Raw genomic sequence first — 26,895 nt, forward strand, 5'->3', positions numbered from 1 at the left:
AGTTTATCGTGCCTCTTGGAATGTGCAGCACGTCTAATGGAACTACGGTCGCTTTCGAATCCCTCGGAATTCCGCCGTGTCGCCGCCAGGTATCCCTTCGACCACAAGTCACGGCGAATAAGTATAACGACTATTCCCGGAATTATCCCATTGTGTGTAATCATAATTATACGTAACACCGATAAATTTGATCGCACCGTTGATTGATTAATTAATTACACGTTGCTACTGTTGGTGCTACTATTAATTAATTTATTCCTTCGATCTTTTAATTTTCTTGGCAAATTTCTGTTGTCGCTGAGTTTATCTGATATTCGCGTGATGACTTTTTTTTTAAAGATAGAGCTACAATATCAAGAACTTATTAAAATTTTAAAAGAACTTTAAAAACAAAATTTAAAAAGAAAAGATTTATATTTGCATCGTTTGAAATATCAAATAAATAGATTTGGATTATAAAGAGAGGTTAAAGTAGAGAAAAGAATGGTAAGATGACGATTTTAAGATTTGATTTGTTCTGATTTTTGTGATGACATAATGAACAATATTTTTCCTAATCTTGTCTCTCATATTCAGAAACTGAACTGAACTAAATAAATTAGAATTTTGTATAATTTAAATTTTTCAAAGACAATTTCAGCAGTTACATAGTCCATCAAATAAAGATGGATACAGTTTTATATATCCTTCAAATGTAAAAATTCTTTTCCAATAATAAAAAAAAAAATTTGTGTCAAATAATTAATAAAGAAGTTTATACGCTTATCAATGTAAATCAAATTTCTAAAACTGGGATATATCTTATACCTGGTGTGAATAACGAGAAGAGCGAGTTTAATGGCGATACGAAAACCGATGAGATGTAAGTGTGAATATTATCATATGTTACAACAGTATCTTATAGTAAAATAGAATACACCGTCTGAATTAAAATTACATATGCGGAATTCTCGGTGACCGCGTGACACATTGTTATATAATAGCGATTTCAACAGGATGGAAAGAGTAGAAACGGTAGTGATAACTCGATAGTTTGCAGCGTGCGCGTTGAAAGTAGTCTCGATAGCTTGCTTGACCTTTCTGGCGTCTGGAATCCGACATAAGAAAACTAATACCGTTGATACCTGTCTCTCTCTCTCTCTCTCTCTCTTTCTCTCTCTCTCTCTCTCTCTCTCTCTCGGTATGTTTATCAACAATTTTACTTCTAGCTAAGCGTGCAAATTTATACAGAATAGCAATACCACGATCCTCGATATGTGCGGAATGTGAAAGTGAGAGAACGAGAAAAGAATGATCAAACTTAAAAAAGATCTGACTACAGCCTATTTGAAAATTGTAGCTGCAAAATTCGCGTCCACCGCACCGCTACGCATACATAAAAACATAATTGTACGCTATAAAATCGAACGTCTAGGTGGTTTCCACTGGTGGGTAACTTAATAAAATTCAATAACCAGAGTGATCAAAGGGGTAATTTGCAACCAGGATGTGGTGCGCGCGTTATTGTGCACGCGTGCAAGCGTCGGAAAATTAATTAACTGTTTAAAAAAAAAAAGAAGCTTATTTTTCTCGACGATCAGACTGACGGAAGGTGCGCGATAATCGATCGGGTCGATCGTGGGCCTTGAAGATCGCGTAATCCGAGTCGGCCGCCCGTCTCGGGGCCCTCCCGTATGGCGTGTGAGTCTCGTCAAGGATCATTCCGTCGGGTCCGTCCGACTCCGACGGGAGGAGGAGGAGGGGGGAGGGGGGACGCGTGAGCACAGGCTCCTAGAGCGGTCCAGCAGCTCCGCCGGAGCGCGGGCATGTGATTGCACACACGCGCGTGCGCGTGTTGCGTGTATTACTATCGCTCGGTAGTACGCACGCTACTGCACGCACACAACTTCCGTCTCGGGACGGAGTTACAACATCAGGCGCGGAGACGCGAGGCTGGCGGAAAGGGTCCATTGAGAGTCACGGTATTATACCGTAGGACGCGAAGAAGCATCCCGGAGGGGATATCTGTTAGAGATTCCGTCTAACAACCGTTTAAATGCAACGCGTAGCCCATAAGTCCCAACGTGAATCACCCGCGAATCTCCCATCTCTCGAGCCTCTCCCCCCGATTCTCATTTTTTTTTCAATCGTCGATTTCGACCACCCCATCCACTCTCCGATCATCCTGATCTTCGACTTTTCACCCTTATTTTTTTTTTTTTTTTATTTTTATCTGGCATCAGCTCTCGACTTTTCTCTAAACTTTCAGCCTTTTGGACTCGAATTTCAAGGCTCACGTTTCAAGCGTCAGAAAGCCTGATGCCTCTAGTCTCTTGGGTCACAGACTCTTTAAACTCTCAAATATTTTAATGTTTCTCCACTTCAATCAAAATTTACGTACGGAGAGAACAGGCATACCTAAAAATTTGGCCAGACACAGATCTAACCAAATTTTTTAGATTGGCCAGCAAAAGTGTTCTTTTCACGTATATTCGGTAGTTCTCTCTGGCAAAAAAAAAAAAAAAAAAAAAAAAAAATCTGCAAATACAATCGAAACCTTCACTCAGAGTCAGAGAGAGTACAATGCTTCGTTAACTGTCTTTCTCTCCCCCTCACTCCTCGCCTCTTTCTACAAACCTATGAATCACTTGTAGTTACGCAGGTGCGCAGATTTCGTTACACGAAACGGCGATGCTCTCTCTTTCGCTCTTGCGGAGTGGCTGCAATTCGTGATTGCATCACTCATTGTTCCTTGCGGAACGTGCACCGGAGGCGTGATACCGACGCGAATACCGTTCGTGGAAAGATCGAAGTACCGCTCCAATTTACGCACGTACACTTAAGCCGATATCCGCACCCGTTATAATCGCACCCGTTATAATCAAGAGAACTCGTTCGCGGCGAGGAAAAGGAAAACTCGCGGACCGGTATATTTTTTTCTAGATTCCACCGTCCGGTTCGTCGCGGCGCGCCGTCCTGTAAGAGGTACCGTCTGGTCGAGATGACAAATATTCCTTCTTTTACAGAAATGTTTATCGGACATTTTATACTTTATTTACCTGCCATTAATTCTCTCTGTAATTAATTGAAAGGATATTATTAATATCTAGAAATAATCTAACTCAAGTCATGTCTGTTTAATGTGATAAAAAAAAAATTATTAAAGAGTAATCCTCTTGTTTTTATCTTCAAGGATACTTGTAATATTATTGCTCACTGTCGTAGCTTGCAGCTTGCAATTAATTTTGATATGCGAAAGGAAGAGTATTTGCATAATTACGATGAGTAATTATCCAAATTGTGAACGATGTAGTAGAATTCCTTTAAATTAACGTAGGATTATTGAAATTTTTTTTATATTACCATAATTTATACGCTATCGTAATTATTGTAATCCAACAAGCACAGAACACGCTGTAAGCAAAAGAAAAATTTGAACTAGAAAAAAGAAAATTCGTGATCTCGCTTAATTATGCTCTTTAAAAATCGAGTGAAATGTCTTAAAATTCCGGAAAGTTATTGTGCCAAAGGAGATCTATTTAAAATCCGCAAAGAAATTCTTTTGTAGTCATGAAAAAAATGCAGCTCGGAATCTACACACTACATTTTGGAAACTCTCGTAATAAATTTTAAAAAATTCGTGGAAAATTAATACATGATGTTCTATGTGTCTATGCTAATTTGGATGTGAAATATGAGTGAAACATCTGTGAAATCGATCAATTAAATGCAGAAAATTGTTAAATATTATGTTGTACGATTGTTCAGATGATTATTCCATTTAATCCAAATTATTTGTCACGGAGAATCGCCGTAAAAAATTGTTTCATTAATTGTTTCAAAAATTGTTTAGCTAATTATAGGTGAACTTTTTGATTTAGCAAAAATCTATCGCATATTTTCATCAGGCTAATGACAATGGTTGTTGACAATTCTAATAATTGTTCAATGGCAGGTTTGATGAATTCAATAAGTACGTGTAAGTATATATACATCAAGATTGACATCAACAATTTAGAGTATTTAATATTTATCCGAATGTAAAGGAATATTTTGATGTGTTTCCATTGATGAATAAAAGACTGATGTAAAAATTCTTTTTGCGATTGAGATTAATCGATGAATTAAAAACTCAACCGTAATTATTGTGATCTGTTTACAGATAACGATTGTTTTGAATAACGATTATATCAATTGTAGTCAGCTATTTACATTAACAATATTATATTTTATTATTATTTTTGAATATGAAACAAAAATTGTTTTCTTTTACTTAAACAACATGCTTATCTAAAAAATATTTTAAAAATATCTTAGTAATAATTACAAGATCTTTAAGAAATTTTAAAGATATTATAATGTTTTAATGATGCAATATAAGAAATAATATAGAAAAGTTAATTATCAATTCGCTTCAATCTTCTCTCTCTCTCTCTCTCTCTGTGTATGTGTGTGTTTTTCAGTTTGTTTATATTTAATCAATTTTTACATCTGATTAATTTGTGTTTCGCAGAAAGAGAGAGAGAGAGAGAGAGAGAGAGAGAGAGAGAGAGAGGGGGAGGGGCAGGATTATAATTGAAAAATTTCCTGTCGCTATCGCAACGGCAGTATTATAGATCATTCAGAGCTTAAGCTTTCCAATGCAATAACAAACATCATAATCAATTAATGGACAACCCACGATAACCCACGATATCGCAAGGTGTCGCGACCTAAATACTCCTCATGAGTCGCTGTGGAAGTTTCTTGCCGAGCAAGTCTTAGTTATATATCGATTTAGTTATACACTCGCTTTTCCTACAGATCGCATATTTTGGCGCAACAAATAAAATCACATTTGACATTTCGTCAAACCGGTTCCTAATTAGATCCCCGATCGAGATACGATCGGGGGATCCATCACAATTTTTCTCGCGATGGCAGGTAGAAGAAGCGAAGGGTAATGCGGCTACCGGCTCTACGATACGACGGGTACACGAAACTCGTTCCGGTTTCGCACCCGTTCGCCGATTTCGCAATTTTGGATCGCTCGCGGACGAGCGAATGTCGGCTTGACCCGGAGAACGATCGATTGGCGCGGCATAAGTAACATTAACGGCCCATGATCGTCCTCTCCTCGTCATCGTCGGGTGCAAACGCATGAACCGCGTGCGGTAATAACACATACCTTGCTGCCCTGTGTGCGCGTGTGCGAATTATCCGAAAACTGATCGCGGCGACTCTTCGTTCGGGGAATCACCGTGGCGCACCGTGTGAATCAACCGGAACAATCCACCAGACAGAAGGAAGGAAATAACCAAACGCACACCGGAATCTCTCCCTCGTTATCGTTATACACTCGCGCACAATTCGCCGCCAAAGTATTCTTTGTATTTTCCTCTCTCTCTTTTCTTTTCTTTTTTTTTTTTTCCCCCCCAGTATTCGAATATATACTTCCCGAATAGGAAGCGAAAACGCACGTCAGCGGCGCGCAGCGTGCACGCCTCGCTTCTGCGTCCGTTGGAGAACCGCGTTCCCTCTCACCGCGCGAACCGGCATGAAACAAGCAGAGATCCGCGCCAATGCCTCAGCGGCCACAGACTTGCTCCTCGTTCGCTTCGGGGCCGCTTCACGCGTAGCCCCTTCCCTTTACTTCACTCGCCCTCGACGTTCTCCCTCTCTGTCTCAAGACACGTTGTGTATACCCCACCCCTTTCAGGAAACGGGTTCCCTCACTCCGCCGCCCGTGGAAACAAGTTTCCCCTCTCCACGACGACTGGCGAACAAGTTTCCCCACTCCACGTGGCAAACACGTTTCGTCGTATCTCGTGAATTCGTGATACGCTAGCGGGGCCTTGGGGGTTTTGTTTATCGCATATTTTGGGCCAGTTTCGTTCATTTTTTTGTCCCGTGCATGTGCGTGCATGTGTACGTGCGGGCGGACACATGCGTGCGTATGTAACAGATTTTAATTAAAAAGAAAACAACGAAAAAATTCAGTATTAAAAATGCTTTCTATGGATTACGGATACACATATATATGATATATACACACACACACCATACACATATACATTATATGTATATATGTATGCTTCTATTGGACCATGACCAATCGTAATTGTGAAATTTGTGAACAAATCTAAGTAACAAAAAATTGGTTTACATCAAAATTTAAAAAATATACTCATATATAACAATTGTTATTAAAAAATCCATATGTAACATAAATAAAGTCTGGACAAAAAATATCTGGATCAAATATCTTTAATAATTTATGTAGGGTTCATGTCGCGTCCGGCATCAACGTACAATAGCCAATAGAAGAATACTTTTATTAGAGACAAAAATTTATCTAAAAGTGCGATCCACTTGCTTGTTACAAATACTTTGAAGCATTTGATTGCATCCTATGAACCTTAAAAAATGAAATCCTCTATTGCATTACGGGATCGTATGTCGAACATCGGATGCGATATGAATCCTTCATTAGACTGATTCTATATAGGCTACGTTCCGATATTCAATGCCAGTATTGAAAATCTATATAATATATGTAACACGAACTATATTTTTAGTACTGGCGGTGAATATCGGAACGAGGCCATAGTCGTACAATCGTAAGCTCTGAAGAAATTGACCAATCATAGGCAAGTATTTTTATTGCGATCGAAAATAATAGACTGTGATTGGTCAATTTTTTGCGATTAAGTAATTAATGTAGAAAATAAAAAAAAATTAAACAATAAGAAAATTTAAACAATAAGAAAATTAATCAATCATATATCATTTCGATTATTCTACCACTGCGTTTAGGGAGTCAATTGTGTATCTTGAAGCAAGATGAAAATTACAAAAGTAAGGAAATTTACTAGCTTTCAGCATATAAAATTGCAGATACTCTAGTGAATTTCCCCACTTCTGTAATGTCCACTTCGTTTTCAGATACACAATTGACTTTCTGAAATCTATATCATTTATATTTCATGGTTTAGCGTGTTTATTGCTACATAGGTATGACATGGGCACGTGTATTTTGCGATATTTATAATATATTTTTGAACAAATTTATTTATTGATATATTAAAAATGACCAGCATAGATGTTCTTAATGATGTTATATCTACACTTGATAATATTCAATCGTTAAAACAAATAAAAAGGTAAGTAAAAGATTGCGAAATTGAATATTATTTAATTTTTAACCTAAGATATTCCAGAATGAAAAAAATGGTTGCAAAACAAAACAGAAGAAATAAAGGATAACATTAAATTAATAAAAATTTGTAACAAAAATTTACGTGCAAAATAATAAACCAAATTCAAAAAGTTTTACAAATTTATTTCAGACATAATCTTTTTTTTCAATTTTAGTGAGAAAAATGGAATCGACGTAACAGCCCTTATAAAACGTATCTACGACTTTACTAAAGAGCAATCTCATAAAAATGAGAGGTTTTATAGAAATATAAATGCATTACCAGAATTAGTCATAGAAGGATTTGATGAAGAACAAATTTGGCAGCAATTGGAACTGCAGAATGAGGGCGAGATAGCGCACTTTTTAAATAAGATATCAATAGTTTTATCAGAAAATAAAAAATTGGTGATTCCAGTGAGTTCAAAGAAACCTGAATCTTTACAGATTGTAAATGATCATTCAGATCAAGAGGATGAAGGCATGTCTGAAGAGAAGGAATTTGAAGATGTAGAAGTTAAAAGTAACATGATAAAGAGAAAACATAAGAAGTCTTCTATTGTAGATGACAAATTTTTCAAGTTGCAAGAATTGGATGAATACCTAACAAAAGAAGAAAGAAAAGAGAAACAAGGAAAGGACAGTATTGAGTCTGATGATGAATCGGTAGATTTATTTAATGATGTTTCTGAAGAGGAAGATGAAGATAGTACTGAAAAGAAATATATAAAGTATGCAGATTTTTTTGATAGCCCTGAAAGTGAACATGAGAAATCTGATGTAAGCAAAAATTCAGATAGTGACGATGCTATTAGGAATTCTGGAGAGGAAGAATTAGAAAGCGAAGGTGAAGAAATGGATATTGATTCAGAGGACAAAGAGGATGAGGAGGATCACAAAATTAAGAGAGTGAGATTCAATCTTACTAATGATTCAGATGAGACAGATAGCTTGGAAAATAAAGTGAATTATAATAAGAAAGTTGAGGAAGTAAAAGTGCAGCAAGATACAGAGCCAGCATCTACTTTAAAGGCTGGTAAAAAGAGTTCACTGGAGAGGATTAAGGAAATGGAAGAGGAAACGATCAACGAGAAGCCATGGTTATTAAAAGGTGAAGTGGATGCTCCAAGTCGACCGCAATATTGTTTGTTGGAGGAGGTTTTTGATATCCCTACAAATGTAAAACCAGCTCCTGTGATCACTGAGGAGACTACTATGAAGTTAGAAGATATAATCAAGCAGCGGATCAAGGATAAAACTTGGGATGATGTTGAGAAAAAGTTTAAACCAGTAGAAACCCCATTGGAATATAAAAAGAAATTGATATTAAATCAAGAAAAAAGTAAGGAAAGCTTGTCACAAATTTATGAAAAGGAGTATCTGAGGCAAAAACAAACATTAGATCCAGAGATTAATCAAAAGAAAGAAGAATCACCACAGTTACATAATGAAATTCGACAAATGATGCGTTCTTTAATGCGTAAATTGGATGCGTTATCCAATTATCATTACACTCCTAAGATGGTAAGATTTATTATAATTAATGTTAAAATAAAATTTTGTAATATTTAATAATGAATATTAACAAACAAATGTATTTATAGAGATAGATATTTCCAAATAGAACTTGCAGTTTTGTAGAAATAACGTTCTATTATTATGTTTATTTTGAGGCATTAATGGTTTTCAACATTTGTAATATGCATGGTTTTTGTTTTAGACTAAACCAGAGATTAAAATTATTAGCAATATGCCTGCAATTAATATGGAAGAAGTGGCACCTGTTACGATTAGTGATGCTACTCTGTTAGCACCTGAAGAAATTACAGGTACCTTATTATGCATAATTATGGTTTTAATCTATGATACAATATCTTTTTATTTTATCTATTTTATCTAACTTATGTTTTTAGTCAAACCACGCGGTGATCTTATCGGTAAATCGGAACGAACGAAAACTGATAAGAAGCGCGAGAGAAGAAAAAAGAAATCTAAGCAACAAGCTAAACAGCAAGCAATGGAAAAGAAGGAAAAATTAAAAGCATTGCAACCAGGAATCGCGAAGAAGTATAAGAATAAGAAGGAAAAGGATGCATTGCTTAAGAAAATAACTAAAGATAGAAACATTACGAAACTTACTGAAACTACGCATAAAGTCACAAAGTCCTCGACTGCGTTTTTCACACAATTACAAGATCAAGTCAAAAGTAAAGTTAAAAAAGGTAGTTTATCCAAAAAGAAGACTGCCGCTACTTCGGCTGTAAAATTGAAATTGTAAATTTTATATTATATATTTAAACTTATCTAAATAAAATGTAAGTGAAAAATTTTGTTGATATTTTTTATCGTGTCTTTAAAAATTTCATACTATTTGTTTATTGTATTGTATTGTGTTATTGATTATTATTGTAAAAGAATATGTAAGTAATAACTTATAAAAAAACAACAATGTATGCTCTGCATAATATAAGATACACACACACACACACATATATATATATATATATATATATATATATATATATATACACTAAAAATATTTTTTATAGCTTGCATGACACGTATGCGTTTCTAACACTCTTCGCTTTTTAAATCATATTTCACGATTTCTTGTGGAAGTATAATATGTGGATAGGGATATTGTGCAAAGGAATATATAACAGTGGACAAGGGTATTTATGAAATAATTTCTCTTTGATAGAGACAAATTCATACTTAACATTCGCATATAAATATTGATGCCTGTTTTAAGCTCAATATATTAGTTATTGTCAAAAAGTGATGATACTATTCTCATTACGATGTAGGATGATTAAAAAAAAAATCATGTGTATATGTATACTTCATATATTAGTGAAAAATGTTCCCAATTCATCATGATATGCTGCAATTTCGTTTCAATGCTTGTCAAAATTTGCTAAAACACGTACAAACGCGCTAAGTCACACGTGGTTACTTATAAATGCAATTATTCGTATGTGTAACATTATCTATATTTTTTTCTTTAAGAATATCTAAAAACGGTGTCTTGCACAGAGAAGCAAAGGTGGATTACACAATTTTTGTACATTGTCAATGTCTCGAACAATTTCTTGTCGCGTGTTGATTTATGATTGCACTGTTTATAATTACAAAGATCTAAATTAAAATAATTAAGCTAGCCTTATAAATCTAACGATAAACTGGTATTAAAATTATCGTGATTTGTGTATAGATTTTTGATTGAGAAGTTTTTTAAAAATATTTTTTCTTATTGTTTAGATTACACTCGTTATTTTCATTTTTCTCCTTTTTTCGCTTGTTAAATATTTATCGAATCGCCTAATACAGTTAAAAGTATCATGAAATTAAAATTATGTTGCTTGATTTGTATAATAAGCACAGATGCTAAACAGATAATATATATATATGTTTAGCATACCTGTAACAAGGCCATAAATATCCATATCTACAGACCACTAATGAATGAATTTTTATTTTTGTTCATTGAGTCGGTTTTACAAATAGTTGTCATTGCCATGAGCAGACTTGATAAATTTTGATTTATAATGTTTTACATTTATTTTTAGGTCTATCGAAATACAATAATTAAAGAAAATCAGATATATTGAAAATAATTTAATTCATTTATTAGTATTTTTATCAATTGTATGTTTAATTTAAATGTAAAATTTATAAATATAAAACTGTATTTAGCATCTTATGTCAAATGCCAAATGTGAATAGCCCATCTGTGCATATTATAATTCGTTTCGAGCATTAATCAATAATCGTCATGAAGGTACAGTCGCACTTGATGTTTAACGACACGTTCGCAGCAATACCATTATATGCTCGTCAATTTGAATCTCAAATAGAGCATATAATGCGACAATTGTACCTGCAGTATCTGATACCCATGACAATCAAAAACCTCTCGTTATAATACGTATGTATAATATGTAAATAATCCGGTAGACTAGGCTGTCCTAATCCCAGTGCGATCGTTTTTGCGTAGTCTATATATGCAGTGCTAAATTGTTAAGTCGCATTTCTCTTTTCTTCGTGAACAATCCTTCGGATGCTGACGTGAGGGTGCGATTTGCGATGCCTGAATTAAATCTCCAAAGTGATACCGAACGACCGGGAAAAGTCCCGAAGAGAGAGAATTCCTCTAAAGTAGAAGCTGTTTTTCAGAGGCATGTTGTTTTTTTCGTTGCTACTCAAAGTTAGTATTGAACATGTTTAGTTCCTCGAATCCAGACGAGCCACCTTGATCTTGTAGCATTTGCAGCATGTCGGACAGCTCCTGCGGCTGTGTGCCAGGCCCAGTCTGTCCAGGATGCGGCGGTTGCGCTTGTGCGGCCACTTGAGCGCCGGTCTGTCCGTCTGGTTGTTGCGTCTGATGCTGTTGACTCTGCCAACCCCACATACCTACGCAAATATATGTTTGGATTACTTTCATATAACGTTTGGAGAACATGAAGGCAAGATGCATTAAAAGAACTAACCAGGATTATTAGGCACTGTTGTGACTGCATGATATTGCTGTGTAGCCGGTGTCCTAGCGCCGCTACTGAGTTGAGTGTATGTTGGCCCGCTCGGTGATCTCGATGGACTTAATTGACTGTATTGATATCCTTCTGTCACGGGTTGCTGTTGAAAAACATAGTCAAGTGTTTAGACTATGTTTGTAATTTTTTAAAACTATAAACTGAAAAATAAAGAATTAAGTACTTGTCTTCCAATCGTCCATGCTTGCGGAGTTGGAGATGTATTAGCTGGTTTCTGAATCCTACTTAAGACCGACGAGGGCGCGCTTTGCTGTCCAGGTGACCCATAAGCTATTGGCGATTGCGTCGTTTCGTAGCTTTGGTATACGTTCTGTGTGCTGGACGGCCTCGGTTGTTGCGGACCTAGGAATGACATGCATTCAATATTTTATTAAGATTAAAACGTGTGGCTTATGTTAAATATATATACATATACATACATACATACGCGCGCGCGCGCGCGCGCGCGCACACACACACACACACACACACACACACACACACACACACACACACACACAATGAAAATCTTAAAAAATTAAAGAGTTAAAATCTATTATGAAATTTGTTACTAAATTAACTATGTTAAATCTAACTGATCCTAGTAAAAAAAAAAGGAAATATTTGATTATGCAACAAATAAAATAGAATATGTGACAATTATCTTACTAGCTGTAGCTACAGTCGCTGGATGCTGCATCATATGATGCGCGGAGTACAGCGGATCCCTGGCAGGATGTCTTTGAAGGGAATAGTCCAGACCAGGTTGTCCATAAGTAGGTACAGCTTCACTCTCCGTTTGACCATCACTACTTGGATGAAATGACCTAAATAAAGAATATCTTTTTCATGCAAATCAAAAGAACGAAAAATGTAACATAAAATTTCTTAAAAACTTGAATTACAACTTTAGTTACTCTTACTTTGCATTCATATTCTCGCAGACGATATACTCGACGTCGTCATTGAATGGATTTAGAAACGCAAATGCTGACGTTCTCAACCACACCCAATCGCGGTTTTTAGCTCGAAATCTGTACATCACAGACACGATTTGTCCCTTTAACTTCAAAGCTAGAAAACAAACCGCATGTCGTTAATAAAACGTTTAAAAATATGAGACGTAATAGCGAGCGAACGTTACCTTGTTCAAAGCTTTCTCGCATATGTGTTACATCTTCCGGATGGAAAAATTCATAGCAAGAATGACCTAAGAGTTCCGATGGAGTATAACCCAAAATTCCACCAACTTTTTGATCCACAAAGGTAAATTTACCTTCTACGGAGTGACGTGATACAAATTCTATAAATAGAAATATAATTTATAACTTAGGGAAATTATGATTATTTTGTCTGCATTATTACATAAATAAAGTAACTTTCCATTTATTAAACTTCTTTAAATTAATAATAAAATGATACTTACTGCTATTGCTATTGGAATCTGCTAAGTCGCTACTATTTGGTGTGCTAGTGACCTGTAATCGCCCAATGGCGACAAGGCAGCAATGCGTGGAGGCATTTTCATCCGTGACTACGCCGTCTGGACCAGTTTGAACACCCCCAGGACCTCTGTCACCTAGACCCACACCTGGTACACATGGGGGAACAAAATCACCTACAGCGTAAAATCATGAATCAGTCCATGATTTCCCGTTGATCGGCTTGAAGAAAGGTCTTATATACTAAGTAAGTAAGATTATCATACTGATATCATCATTATATAAATAATATTTCATGATTTTCATGAAATTATACTTTGTCTTATTATACTTTATACTGATATGTTAAAACGCTGATATCGTATGTTGTATCTTGAAATTAAAACATTACAGAGCGATTTATCGCATCTCTGTCGGATTTAATGTGCGCGAAAGGCAACGTGAGAGGCATCTTTCTTTTTTAACGTAACCGATAAGGTTGGATTAACCAGCGGCTGCCACAAAGCCATTGATGAAACAAAAAGAACTACGCACGTGATCATGAATATTAAACAAATATGTTAACAGCCGATTACCTCGCCGCGATTCTTAATGCTGACGATTTTCCATTCAGCAGTTAAACGAATACTTTGAAAAGACAAGTGTTTCAGCTCGGAATATGTATATATATCTAGCAAAAAGCATCTGATATTCTTTTCTCAAATCGATTAAATATTTAGAGCATAAAAATTTATAACGTCTATTCAGTTCCTGGATCGAAAGCAAATATGATAGAAGGAATATTTAATTAGAGCTGAAAAATTCAGTCATGGCGACTCGAAGCGGTTCTTATTTTACAGTACACACGTGGCATATGCGTTCCGCTGTATTCCAGGAACGGTTCGTTCGTATTCCTCGGGCACGACATCTCCCCCGCTTTAAAATAGAAAGCCGGGGTCTGTGCGTCGCGCCCGAGAAACAGAAAGAGAGAGAGAGAGAGAGAGAGAGAGACCGTTATACACGATGATGGTAGAGGTAGTGGTGATGGTGGTGGTACGTCGTCGACGTACGATCTTATGTACGATTCTCTCGACTCGGTGCAGACATGTAACCCGTACCAAACTCACCGGTAGGTGGCCAATTCTTGATGTATCCGGTGCAATGTACCACCGCGTAGTTCTGACCATCGCGCGCGGGAGGGCCCAGAGAGTTTCTCTGCTTCATACGATGTAACCCGTGTGCAGCTGCCATATCGCCCGTGGTCTGCAGATTGCCAACTTTCATGCGGCATATGAAGCCTCTTCTCGAACCCATGCATAATCGCATCGAAGCTGCAAAAAAGCGATTCGTTTTTATTTCACGAATATATTTCTTTCACAGAGTACACATCTTGAATATCTTGACCGATCGAATTGTCTAATAATAATCTGACAGGAAATCAAAGTTAAAATCCTGCAAAACCACCTTTTTTTCTTTGCTTACATTGGCCTTCCTTCTTCACTGTCCCGGTTTTAAGGTCTAACACTCGACCACCGTGCTGCGGTTCTGCTGCGCTGAGCTGCTCCCGCACCTTCTCAGTGTCATCGGGATGAACCTGCGAATAGAGGCTAGTGCCGAACCAGTCGCTCTGCGTGTAGTTCAATACCGGCGCGACCGAGTCAGACACGTAGATGATCCTGCCTGTGTCGCAGCTCACGACAAACAGGAAGCCGTCAGCCGCCTCGAGGATCAAGTGCTTCAACTCTTGATCCGTGAGAAAGGATGGTTTGTAGGCGTTGTCGGTGGCAGTATTTCCGGTGCCTACGACACATTTCATTTCATTTCATTCTGACAACGTTTCGTCGCGAAGACAGAATAACGGGATTTAGAGAGAATAATTTGATTTGAATTTATTACTTTAAGTCTTACTTACTTACAAGTCTACATAGGAAGAACAATTTTGCTAAAGTATTATAAAAATCTGGCTAGATACAGAGTTTTATGTATGTGTGAAGATAATTTTGTTTCATCAAAATAATTATGTAAGATATAAAATTCAATTTGGTTGCTAGATAAAAAAATTATTGCAATATTATATCTATACATGTCATCATACTTAAGCATTCTACATAATAACTTTGATGCAACAAAATTATTTTCAGATCTGTCTTTGGCCGAATTTTTTTTTGTAATAAAACAAATTAATATAATAATTTACTGACTCTCAAAATCTAACAATCACTCAACTATAAAGGACTAATAAGAATCCAGACCGCTGATGACGATGCGTATTTTATTTTTTGGAAAAAATTATTTCTACATTCTACACTTCTTTACCTTAAACCTTTCGGCTCAATTTCCGAGCCATCTCACTATCGGTCACAAAGAAAAATTATTAGTTGATAAAGGCAGCGGTGTTGAAAGTTTTTTCAATCTTATATAATGAAGTTCGCAATAATTTAACAAATAAAAAAACGAAAGGAGTCCCAACGGTTAAGTCTTTGTGAATCATATGTGAGAATAAAGTCAAATTGGTAAAACGAGACAACATGAGGGTAGGAAGAATAACAATATTAAAATAAGGCCCCCCCCTTCTCTCTTCTCCTGGACAACAAGTTAGAGCCCGCAAATAACAAAAGATTTTATAATTTGCTTAAGATAGAGACGTATCCATTATGTAGGAATTCCGTATCTGTTTGTAAATTAAGACTGTTTCGTTGTTTTATACAAAGCATTTCTGATGTTAATCTTTTTTCTAAAAAGCGTTCTCTATCCAATATCTTTACATCATCCCAATTGAATTCATGATTTTATTATAACCTGTATGGTCTGTGATCATAGACGCAGTTGCTGTATTCCTGTTTATGTGATTGCTCCGAAATCCTTGTTCTCAGCTGTCTAGAAGTTTGTCCCATATATGATGCGTCATAGTCTTTACATGATATTTTATACATCACATTTCTGTTCGCCGGAAGACGATCTTTGTAGACTCGGACCATTCCCTCAGCTTGCTAAAGCAATCTTTGTCCCTAATCCTGCGACTGTTTTTTTCATTATATTTGCTACACTCCCTATATATGGGATTGGAAATCAAGGTGTACAATCCGAGCTTTGTTCAGATTTAGTCGATATTTTTTTATTGAGAGAGTTATCATTCCTGATTCCCATTTTTTTTTTTTTAATATTATTTCAACAAAATCATTCTTTCCATGTGCCCAGATTTTGTTGCAAATAATAATGCAATTTATAGAGATGCTATGAATTCTTTGATTAACGCGAAATTTCGGTCCCTTCATAGAGCTAAATGCAATTGTTAAGCCTGTGGAAGGAAGAATTAGTTGCTAAATTCATCGTAGAAAAGGCGATTGCCTTTGAAGCGTGATCCAAACCTTGAAGAGTATTTCGCGAATTCCTAAGCAAGTCGTGTCCTATCGAATATTGAAATCACTTCTCGATAGCTTCTTCCGAAGTTGACCTCCGGAGAGACGCGAAGACCGCAGCGCTGTGGCGTGGTACCAAAAATGAGGACGGGGCACCTCGCCAGCGGAGGTAACTATCGAGGTGCAAGATCGGAATTGCAAAGCGGACGGCGGATCCCGAGAGAGAAAGAGGAAGTAGGAGAAAGAAAGGAAAGAAGAAGAAGGAAAGAGAGAAAGAGAGAGAGAGAGAGAGAGAGAGAGAGAGAGAGAGAGAGAGAGAGAGAGAGAGAGAGAGAGAGAGAGAGAGAGAGAAGTTCTCTCGCGCTGCGATGCGATCTTTACCCCGATATACGGAGAAATTCCGGGAAGAGGTACTTTAACGACTTCCAAACAAGATCTATGGAAGACCCTCCGGTGACCTTCGTTACCATTACTTTCCACGTGGTCCAATGGTTCGACATTTTCCGCCGAGAGAATCCATGTACAGTTTTCTATCAACGGTGATTATTAGTGACATCAACATCTTCAAATATCAAATCCTTTACAGTTTAAATGCCTATTTATATAAGAATTTAAAAGATAAATAAACTTAATATTATGTCATATATATATATATATATATATATATGATGTTTTTCTTTTAATAAATCTCAGGATGCACAAAAAGAATAATTTCAAAATCATTATGCATTCGGAAAAAATTGTAACATAGCAATTCAACGATACAACATTTTAGAGATATTTATGAGAATATATATACATATTACTATGTAAAATAGAAATAAACATTCAAACTCGTAATAATTAGAAAAAAAAACATTTTAAATTTACTAAATTTTTTAAATAACGCAAACATTTACGCAACTAACGAAAAGATCGAATTAAATTGAATTGAATAAAAATTTCGCTTAAAATCCATATATGCTATTCGATACATCTCACATCTCACATTTTTAGTATGCAATCCCACGCCGGTAACCGTTTATTTTCCATTTTTATGTATTCTAACACGTTAACATATTCTAACAACAACTATGCTGGATCGGGATATTGAAATTCTTCCTATTGACATCTTTGATATTATCAAACATCAAGTTTTTGATAATGCAAACGACTAAGAAAAAAGTTTTCTATCACAGTGATTTTGATATTTATATAGAAAGAATAGTTTTAGTTAGAAAGATTTGAAAATAATTCTCTTGGATCATCAAAATAATTATGTAGGGCGTTTTTAAAGTAGTTGTTGGAATATAAAAAAATTTTGCAATATGATATCGTCTTAAGTGCATATTTATTTTGACAACCCAACAATATTATTTTCAGATCTATATTCAAATTTTTAAATACTTTAGCAAAATCGTTTTTTCCCTGTAAGCAATATAATATCCGAGTACTGTCGAAATTGTAGAATGGAAAGCGTATATTTAACATTGATGACTGAGAATATTTCTTTTAAATTTAGAAGAATTATCTACCAAGATAATACCGTGCTGGAAGCATCATGAATGTAAAAAAAAAAAAAATCGACCGTTTTCGCGACAGAAACGGCGCCGTCTTTCCTATCGACGTTCGCCAAACGGTTCTTCAGTCTCTTGACGATTTTTATCGCCGGCGTTCCGGGATCATAAAAAATCCTCTGGTGCTCGTACTGACGTATGTCTCGTTGCGATCGTATAATCCTCTTCTACATAACGCACGCATGGGGGGGTGGGTGTTTGCGCGCGTAAACGAGTGTCCTCCTCTTTTCTCTCTTTCTCTTTAAAGGTGAGAGAGGAGAGAGGAAGAGAGGGGAGGAGAGAAGAGGGGAAGAGAGAGGGGGAGGGAGGAGAGAGAGAGAGAGAGATTTTCCTCTTTTGAGCGAGAGAGCGATTTGTATGCAGCGGCTTTCGTCGTCGAGAAAGAGGAGAAGCGGCTATAAACAACGCGACGCACCACCAATACTTAGGTGGAATCACGGCAGAATCGCGCATATACACGCGCGCATTCACGCACAATACGCAGCACGCGTCCATCGGCCGCAGGCTCCCCCGGGCTCAGGTAGATAGATAGATACCCGGTAGAAACTACCAAAGGGATAGCCGCCAACAGACGGGACACACAACTCCGCCCATCGTGCCCACCGGAAGCATATATCGCGCTCGTTGCATTCGATATGACCGCCACCGGCTCTCGAAACCTGTGCCACGACGTTACGCGGTCGTTTCGGTGGTCGTCCCTTCTCCGCCTCTCTGTCTTCCACCATATCAAAAATTCTTCAAAAATTCCCTCATCAATCGGTCATTTAGATATCCACCACGAGCTCTACGTCTACCACGGAATACCTTCGGAAATTTTCAAATCTGTCATCGTGACATTTTAATACAAGAGAATTTTTACGAAATTATACAAAACACTTCGCGAAAAATTTTTTTCTTAAAATTGCAAAATTGTTTTCTTTTCTTTTTTTTTCTTTTTTTTTTTTTTTTTGATGTTAAGAATGGTTTCGATTTTTTTCACATAAAACAGTTTTATTACAATATTATTTCTGTAAATTTCTGACCTAATTCTTCAAGCAAATCAATAAGAATCCATTCTGTCTACTCATTTCAAGATAAAAATAATTATAATTTTTTATAAATATAGTACAACATATTACAATTGTAACATTTAACGGATTGAAGATCAAGATACATACGTTTGATACGTGCAAATATCTTTCGAGAGAAACCTTGAGAGAGACCCTTGCGAGAAACTTCTTCGTGACGTTACATCGATCTGTTTCGTCTTCGATCTAACAAGGAAGTCGCGCAACTGTGTCGGCGGTGTAAATATCCTAAAAGCGCTCGTAAATTCTCGCCTCTGTCGAGACGAGGATCCCAGCGCGTTCTCGCGCGTCGACCCAGGAGAGACTCGGGCCGAGTGTTCCCCCGTGTAATCAATAGTCGCAGGTACGTAACGTAACATACGACTGGTCGACTACGGCCGTAATTTAATCGGCTTCACATTAAGACTCCGAGATCTCGCGTTGCGTTCAAGTTATTGCGCCGCTCGTGCCGGATAACTCAAACATCGCTGTAACTTAATCGTCACGTCTTGCGTCGAAACTCCACTCTTTCTTATCGATGACGGCTGGGCGAGGAATCAAAATTAAAAGAGAAAAAAGGATAGAGCGAGAGAGAGCGAGAGAGAGAGAGATCTGCTTTTTCTTATTTACCAGTAAACTTGTTGGAAATTATATCGGAAAAAAAAAAAGTTAAATAAAAGTTATATATGAAAATAGTTATTTTTATTCTTCTTTGAAAAAGCAAATCCAACGTGTAAAAGTTTAAATAAATGTAAAATTGTAAAAAGTATGTATCTACTAAAAGAAAGAAAACAAGAGAGAAAAATTCTTTGCTAATATTTGTCGACTTTGCGGCGCGTGCGAGTTCCAGGACTTAAGTTAAATTCAAGTGGCTTATGGCTCTTATGAATCGTAAGTTATCGACATTCGAGGCTTTTTTCACCTCTCGATGAAAAATCCACCAGAGAACTTTTTACTTCGAATAATGGGACGGGCTCCTCAACATCTTGCCACCGTATTTCTTAGTGATCGTTTGAAAAATGGCAATTTTTTTCTCAATTTCTTAAATGCTGAGAAGAGATGACGATTGAAAAGAGATCGTTTAATGCTGCCTCAGAAAGGCAGCAATAATTCTTCGTAAGATGTATACGAGGATATTTTAACCAAATGTTATTACTTATCGTAAGAATTATAATTGTCAGAAGCATATGTGTGAATGATGGGTATATCTCAACTAACTATACTCAATATCAATAATATCAATATAATTGGAATCCACGTACACACTTCATTTCCAATTATAGAGAATGTTGAGGGTTGTCAACAATCGCAAACAATTTTTCTCGTTTAGGACCGAAGCTACTCACCTCTGAGAGCTTTCATGTGCGCTACCGCCATCCTGAGGATCGTGAGCTTGTCGGGTTTCCGGGCCAGAGCTGAACAGGTCGGCACCATGTCGGAGAGCTCGGTGATGTAGGCGGTCATCTTGTTCCGCCGCCGCCGCTCGATCTCGCAATGATTCTCCCTGCAGTAAGTCGCAAGACAAAACCGAGGTAATTGCATAGTTCGAGGAACTGGTGTGCGGTTTCTCCTACTACGGCTAAAAACAGCGCGAACAACGAAGCTAAAACGCGGAACAGGCGGAGAGACAGGAGTTTTTTTTTGCGCGTCCTGCCGTCGAGGAGCTGCCGCGAGTAGCGCAGGAAGTAGCGTGAAATAACGTGAAATAAACGTTACGCGATACGGCATTTCAATTTGTGTTAAATTCTGCCTTCTTGCGCCTGTATATAATCGCAATTTATTTATATATATAGTTTTACGTGCAGTGTCCGTTGGCTACATTTAAATCGATCTGTATCGTTGTACGTTTCAGTTTATAAATAATTATTAATAAACACGGAATAAACAATACATAATTTTTATTATTTTTTGTAATATTAACAGCGGTTATTAAATCGCTCACGTGAAGAAATACGAATTACGATCGCATTTGTACTTGTTAACGAATGTCTTTTGCATTCATTTATCAACGCATTTCCAATTAAAGTTTCATGTAAGATACGCAAGCTAAAATGAAACTCGGTTACGAACGTCGTTGGCGCCACGATCGATTCGACCGATAAATTCTCGAGTAGTCCACCTAGACGGGGGAGGATATCAGAGCGAGACCACAATTTGAGGCCTCCCCTGTTATTACGCTACCAGAGGGTAACCGCCAGGCACGTCTCCCTTTACTTCGACGGGCGAGCTGCGTAATCGCCGGCGCGCAAATCGTAAATTTAATGGCATTTAATTCGCGACAATTTTCCAAGAAACTTCGCGAAGGCAGAATCCGCACGCAACACGTAAGCCGGATTCTCGCTCGCTCAATCCCCCGATGCGCAAACCGGCGACGGTTAATTCGCCATCGGCGAATAGCCGCTGCGTTCCGTTTGCGAAAACCGATCATTTCGCCAACGAGTCAACTACATCAACCGAACTTCGTGGTCTATCTCGATGTCGATGCCTGTTCTATGATGATCTAGACCAACCATTCTAGAGCAACCTTGAATGAATGATATAAATAAATATTTATAAGACCGATCCAGATACAAAAGTACTTTTTTCTGTGTTTCATATATTATTTAGCGTAATTTCAAGATAAATGACTGATAATTATTTTGTCTTATTCGTCAATCATGTAATTATAGAAGATAACTAGAGAGCATTTCCTGGTAGGAATTATTATACTCAACTGACAAGTTTCTTTATTGAACTAGGCATGATCGTTGTCCATTTCCTGAACCGGATCTCTGCCCTGAGATAGATAAGGAAGAACATCGTTTCACAAAATGATAAAAAAATTTGCTCACTCCACGAAATGGATAGTTTCACGATCAAACCGTAACGTCGATATCCTATTCGAATACACAGGGTGCGAGATTAAAATTTGATATCGATATGCTGATTGGTTTGCGTTAACTTTTTTTTTTTTTTTTTTTTATCGCGGCGTCTACTCCCCGCGACTGGATGGCTGTGATATGAAATATTGAAAAATAAAATTGATCCATTCAATGGGACTGCCGTGTCCATGCGAGCATAGTCTGTGCGAAACGTATTAATGTTGCTATATACGTATATCTAAAAATTAATTTTCTGATTTAATGAATTTTAATTAGGATTTTTAATATCGAATTTGGATATTTGAATATTCAGCATAATTATTAAAAAAAAATTTCAAGAAAGTTTCAAAAAGGAAATCCGAATATTCTATCGAAGAATTTTACTCCATTATTAAAATATATGGTTTTTTTCACATTAGATGACTATTTAAATAAATGGCAAATTTGATAAATTACAGAATTTGATACCATTAACTATATATGAAATTTATTAATTGAAATACCTATAATATTTATAACAAAAATAAAGGTTAAATATTATTAACGAATATTTTATTTACCTAGTTGTGGTCCCTACTCCGTTTTCGTCGCTTATTTGATGACAATTGATTATATGCTGACGTAAGTCTTCTATTGAAGCGGAAGATGGAAAACCATGAGCACAGAGAACGCATATTGTCATACAATTTTCTACTGTGTAATATTGGCACTCCCAGCCTCGTTTCGACATTATTTATTCGTTTTATATATCACAGAATATGTACCGATGAATTTAATAGCAAGAGAATTTGTACCGATGAATTTAATAACACTGGTCGTGTTTCGTCAAGAAGTGTTTCGAGAAGACTAGTCAGGAAAGATCGAAAGAAGATTAGTGATGTAGTACTTTATTGGAACGTAAATATTGACTAATGATTTGACTCTATTTATTCTGCTGCCAATCTGATGGTTACAGTTCCCTCCCCCCCCTCTCCTACCCCCACGCCAGTAGAGAACACATTGTATCATCCTGCTTCTAATAATTTGACAGTTTTAAACTCAAATATTTGGATACTATAGACCTAAATGTCTATAAATGCGAGTAATAGTGAGAGCAATAATTTTAAAATAAATATTTATAAAAATAATTAAATTTTATATAAAAATCACAGTCTAATAGTTTTCTACATATAAAATTTCTAAACTCATAAATCTAAATTTCTAATATTAAAGAGATTTAAGAACGAGACAGAAAATTTTTAAAATCATATTTTATTGACCATTATTATCATACTTTTGATATTAAAGATATAAATAATTTTTTACATACGTATTCTATTATATAAAAAAAAATATATTTTAGCAATTTTTATTTATCAATTTACTTACCTTTTGAAAATTTCATATGTAGAAAAATATTGCTGGATTGTGATCTTAAAATTTATCTACTCATGCTTTTTCGAACAATTTGAAGTGCACAGTAATCGTATTTAACATTATTATTATCAAAGCAATAATAATAAAGAAATTGCTAATTTCTTCTTGACAGAGCGATGAGCAGAATAATTTATTACAATTTGAAAGGAAAAAGAAATAAATCGAAGAAGTGAAATCGTCATGATTCAAGTCAATGTCTTTCACGTTCCTCTCATTATACGATTTGGTGCAATTTTTTTCCTTCAACTCCGTGCGCGGACGATCGTTATCGTTATTATTGTCTCGTCCCGAAGACCAAGGGAATCCGTAACGCTCGATGACGTCGTGGACGGCTCCGGCCCCGGCAGAGACCCGCTATTTAAAAAAGGCCACGGCGCTTAAAGCACAAGTATAAAATGGAGTATGCACCGCGCGGTACGGCAAGAGCAAGAACGAAGGGAGGAGAGGGATGGAGGGGTGGAGGAACGCGATCCGTGAAGAGGAGGACGGGGAGAGAACTCTTGGGTCAGAGGTCAGACGCTCCGAAGTTGCCCGCTCGCTCCGTAGGTCCAGCTCAGTGTACCAGAGTATACCGGGTGTCTCGGTACTATCCTCATCCCAATCCTCTATTCTAATCTTTCTCTGATCTTGAAGTCACGATATGTTAGTGCTTTTATGACGTTCTATCTTATTTTTATTTCTTGGATAGTCGATCTCTCCTCTATTGATCCTCTTTCAAATAGTGATAGTCATCTTTTTTCGATTAGAAATTGTTATTGTTTCTTAGGAAAAGATATCTGTCTTTCAAACACATTAATGTCCATTTGTACCGATATAGATTAACTTTAATCTCGATTTAATTTACTTTTCCTCGTTTTTTTAATTCCAGAAACTAGAAAAAGATAAAGAGTAGATTTAAAGTTTAAGATTAAAGTTAATTTACATTGATAGAAATGGACGTAAAGGATGTTACAACATAATTGTATTTGTTGAGAGAAATCCAAGTTTTTATAAAATGGCTTTTTATGTAGTTATAACTGTTAGATATTGCTATATAAAGATTACATGTAATTTTGCAATACACGTGGTTAAAAAAAAAACTATTTATATCGTGTTGGTTGAAATATTATGAAATATTATGAAAATAAAGTTTATGTATTAATAATATTTCAGCCAACATGATATAGGTTTTTTTTTAATTGTTGTACATTTAAAAATATTTTTTAACGCGACAAATAGAGATTACAAATGTCTTTTTTTAAGTCAATGAATAACGATAATGCGATAAAGTGATAATGTAATAATTTTTAATCTCAACAATGATTTATCCTGACAACGATTCATAATGAACTAAGACACCACATTTACTACGCTATTTGATACACAGGGGTCGTCGGATGCTACGGTGAACGACACGGTAAAAGTGCCTGATCCCTAGGTCGGGGGTCAACGCTGACCCCGTGACACCGGTCACGTTACTTGAAAAAGAGGATACTAGTTGAAGGTTGAGGTAATAGATCCCTTTATCCCGGCGTGAGTACATTTTAAGCATAAAATGCGACGTGTGCATTCCGTCTCGCGGAATTTAAAACTACGAGATGGAGTGAAATCTGATGTCGCGGAGATTCGTGTTTGCCGTTTGCGTCGTTAACCAGCGCTATTTGAGGAACAAGATTGTGAAGCGATTATTAAAGAATCTTTTCTCCCGTAATTTTTTAAAATTATCTTGTTTTTAAAATTCTCTCTCGTAATAATCTACAATTACGAACCGATAGAGATCCAGTACGTCGCTCCAATTGTTAAAGAGTCGATCACGATCGTTGGAATAGCGACGGTACACCCTGTACACGGCTCTCTGCACCATGATGACCTAATGTTGCTTCAGAAACACAGGCTTCGGAAACACTGCACACAGCGTACGAAGCCTCGCAAAGAAGAAAAATTAACCCGATGATGGGGAAAATGAGGAATTATCATCAAATCGCTCTGCATTTAAGGATACTTGCGAGATAGATGGTTCGTATCTCGATATCCCTTTGATATACCCTTTGTTTTCATAGTTTATCTTTGATGTTAGCCAGATCGAAACTGAACGAACATAATATGATATAATGCTTTACAATACGATTTGCAATGCAATTTATAATTCGCAAGATCGTCCAACGACACTCCCCTGCCGCATACTCGACATTCCCGAAGGCTTGTACGCATAAATTTATAGGCTCAAGAAACAGAGTTGCAACGCGGATCGCCGTTGCTCAATCGTACAATTTATCGTTACGATTTATTTCTCGCGAATGCGAATGCGAATGCGAATGCGAATGCGCGGCCGCGCATCGATATGCATGAAATTAGGGATCGGCGAATATACAACGCATTCGCTACGCCCTTGCATTGATAAAGGAATGCAGAAATAACAAATATACGTTATTCGCATTGTCTTGGTTACTGAAATGGATAAAGAGGCGGACACTCCCCACACAGCGTTGTACTACGCAGAAATCTGTCTGTGACCCTGTTATTTGTGATTGAGAATAAAACTTTAATGGTAATGTAACTTCTCTGTCTCGCGCATTTGCATCTTGTTTACTTTCTTTCCAATTTACATTTGGAATTCCGATTCGACATCTTATCGAGCCCTGCGCAGGCTTCTTACAATTTTCCAACATATATAAATTCGTAAGAATCAATATTTGATGATGCATTTTCACGCATCAATATAAACGTTAAAGAAATTTGAAATTCATAAACAAGCGAGAAAAACTTCTAATAATTCTCGTTAGCATTCTAAGGATAATTTCCCTGTGAGTTCAACCGCTTCGCGACTTATTACGCCACAGAAGGAGCCTTTTAATTAATTGGCCTATGAGAGCAATCTGTGCGACGATCTGCATTATGCGCTCTCTATAGCGAGGCACTGCTTCCTTATGCGGCGTTTAAGGCACGTGCTTTTCACTTCAGTGCAAGATAATCTCTTCTTCGTTTAGAATCTCCTTACGGTGATTCTAACTTCTGCAAGATTCTAACATCCTCTCGCAAACTTTTGCGAGAGGATGTTAGAATCCTCCAACTCGCTAAAGTTTAACTTTATGATCATTTGCCACAGTTGTCTAGAAGGCATTTATTACATTTTCTTTTTTTTTTTTTTTCAAAATTTTTTTCAAAAGTATTTTAGATCATTCTTTCAAGATAGAATATCACACTTTATTATTATTTAAATTTAGAATTGATGGATACATATTTGGAGAAAAGAAAAATATATTGTTTCGTTTTATTTGAGAAAGTTACGACGATATCCAGATGGAAAAACTGAATTTTTTAAAAGTCAACCGCTATACTATAATTGTTGCATTCCTTATAAAATTCACGCTTCAATATTATTTGATAAAAAACTATTTATAAATTATTTTATAAAAAATAGCATGATTTAGAAATATTTATTTTTTGGAAAGTATTGCCACTGAAGGATCTCTAAATTTTCAAGTTTCATGTAGCACGTTATGTTTAGAAATATAAGAAGCAGAAGGTAAAAAGGAAGTATGGAGAAAGCTGTCGGAGAAGGGTTGTGA

The 26,895-nt window shown here is 36.5% G+C and overlaps 3 protein-coding genes across 11 annotated transcripts in view; 1 reads left to right on the top strand and 2 right to left on the bottom strand.

Moving 5' to 3' along the window:
• kst (spectrin beta chain, non-erythrocytic 5 kst) overlaps positions 1–5,666 on the bottom strand; it is a 73,419-nt gene extending 67,753 nt beyond the window's left edge. The window contains exon 1 of the mRNA XM_089074044.1: positions 5,147–5,666. The gene's annotated coding sequence lies outside the window, so the exon portion shown is untranslated. The remainder of the gene's footprint in view (positions 1–5,146) is intronic.
• Positions 5,667–6,929: 1,263 nt separating this feature from the next.
• On the top strand, positions 6,930–9,483 carry LOC105430878 (U3 small nucleolar ribonucleoprotein MPP10). The gene is made up of 4 exons (XM_011644632.3): positions 6,930–7,121; positions 7,333–8,680; positions 8,877–8,985; positions 9,070–9,483. Exons 1-4 carry the CDS (start codon positions 7,048–7,050, stop codon positions 9,432–9,434), a joined length of 1,896 nt encoding a protein of 631 aa, XP_011642934.2. The 5' UTR covers positions 6,930–7,047; the 3' UTR covers positions 9,435–9,483.
• Positions 9,484–9,987: 504 nt separating this feature from the next.
• tgo (Aryl hydrocarbon receptor nuclear translocator homolog tgo) overlaps positions 9,988–26,895 on the bottom strand; it is a 41,031-nt gene continuing 24,123 nt past the window's right edge. For 3 of the 9 annotated variants that reach the window (XM_011644641.3, XM_011644639.3, XM_011644633.3), the window contains 10 exons: positions 20,417–20,577; positions 14,592–14,909; positions 14,237–14,440; positions 13,115–13,306; positions 12,833–12,991; positions 12,612–12,762; positions 12,358–12,515; positions 11,873–12,051; positions 11,647–11,791; positions 9,988–11,569 (listed from right to left, as the gene is read on the bottom strand). In XM_011644641.3, the coding sequence (XP_011642943.1) occupies positions 11,355–11,569; positions 11,647–11,791; positions 11,873–12,051; positions 12,358–12,515; positions 12,612–12,762; positions 12,833–12,991; positions 13,115–13,306; positions 14,237–14,440; positions 14,592–14,909; positions 20,417–20,577 (1,882 nt within the window). In that variant the 3' untranslated portion in view covers positions 9,988–11,354. Of the gene's footprint in view, positions 11,570–11,646; positions 11,792–11,872; positions 12,052–12,357; positions 12,516–12,611; positions 12,763–12,832; positions 12,992–13,114; positions 13,307–14,236; positions 14,441–14,591; positions 14,910–20,416; positions 20,578–22,491; positions 22,860–26,895 lie in introns of those variants that run through there. The other 6 variants (XM_089074046.1, XM_011644635.3, XM_011644640.3 and 3 more) reach the window with 5 other exon arrangements.

Source organism: Pogonomyrmex barbatus, unplaced genomic scaffold (genome assembly GCF_055798465.1).
Source record: "Pogonomyrmex barbatus isolate J1 unplaced genomic scaffold, ASM5579846v1 scaffold16, whole genome shotgun sequence".
In the NCBI taxonomy this organism is placed as follows: domain Eukaryota; kingdom Metazoa; phylum Arthropoda; class Insecta; order Hymenoptera; family Formicidae; genus Pogonomyrmex; species Pogonomyrmex barbatus.

Coding starts and splice junctions, on each gene's coding strand:
- LOC105430878 (XM_011644632.3), top strand. CDS start 7,048: ATGACCAGCATAGATGTTCTTAATGATGTTATATCTACACTTGATAAT. Junction 8,681..8,876: donor ATCATTACACTCCTAAGATG/GTAAGATTTATT, acceptor TTTTTGTTTTAG/ACTAAACCAGAGATTAAAAT. Junction 8,986..9,069: donor AGCACCTGAAGAAATTACAG/GTACCTTATTAT, acceptor TTATGTTTTTAG/TCAAACCACGCGGTGATCTT.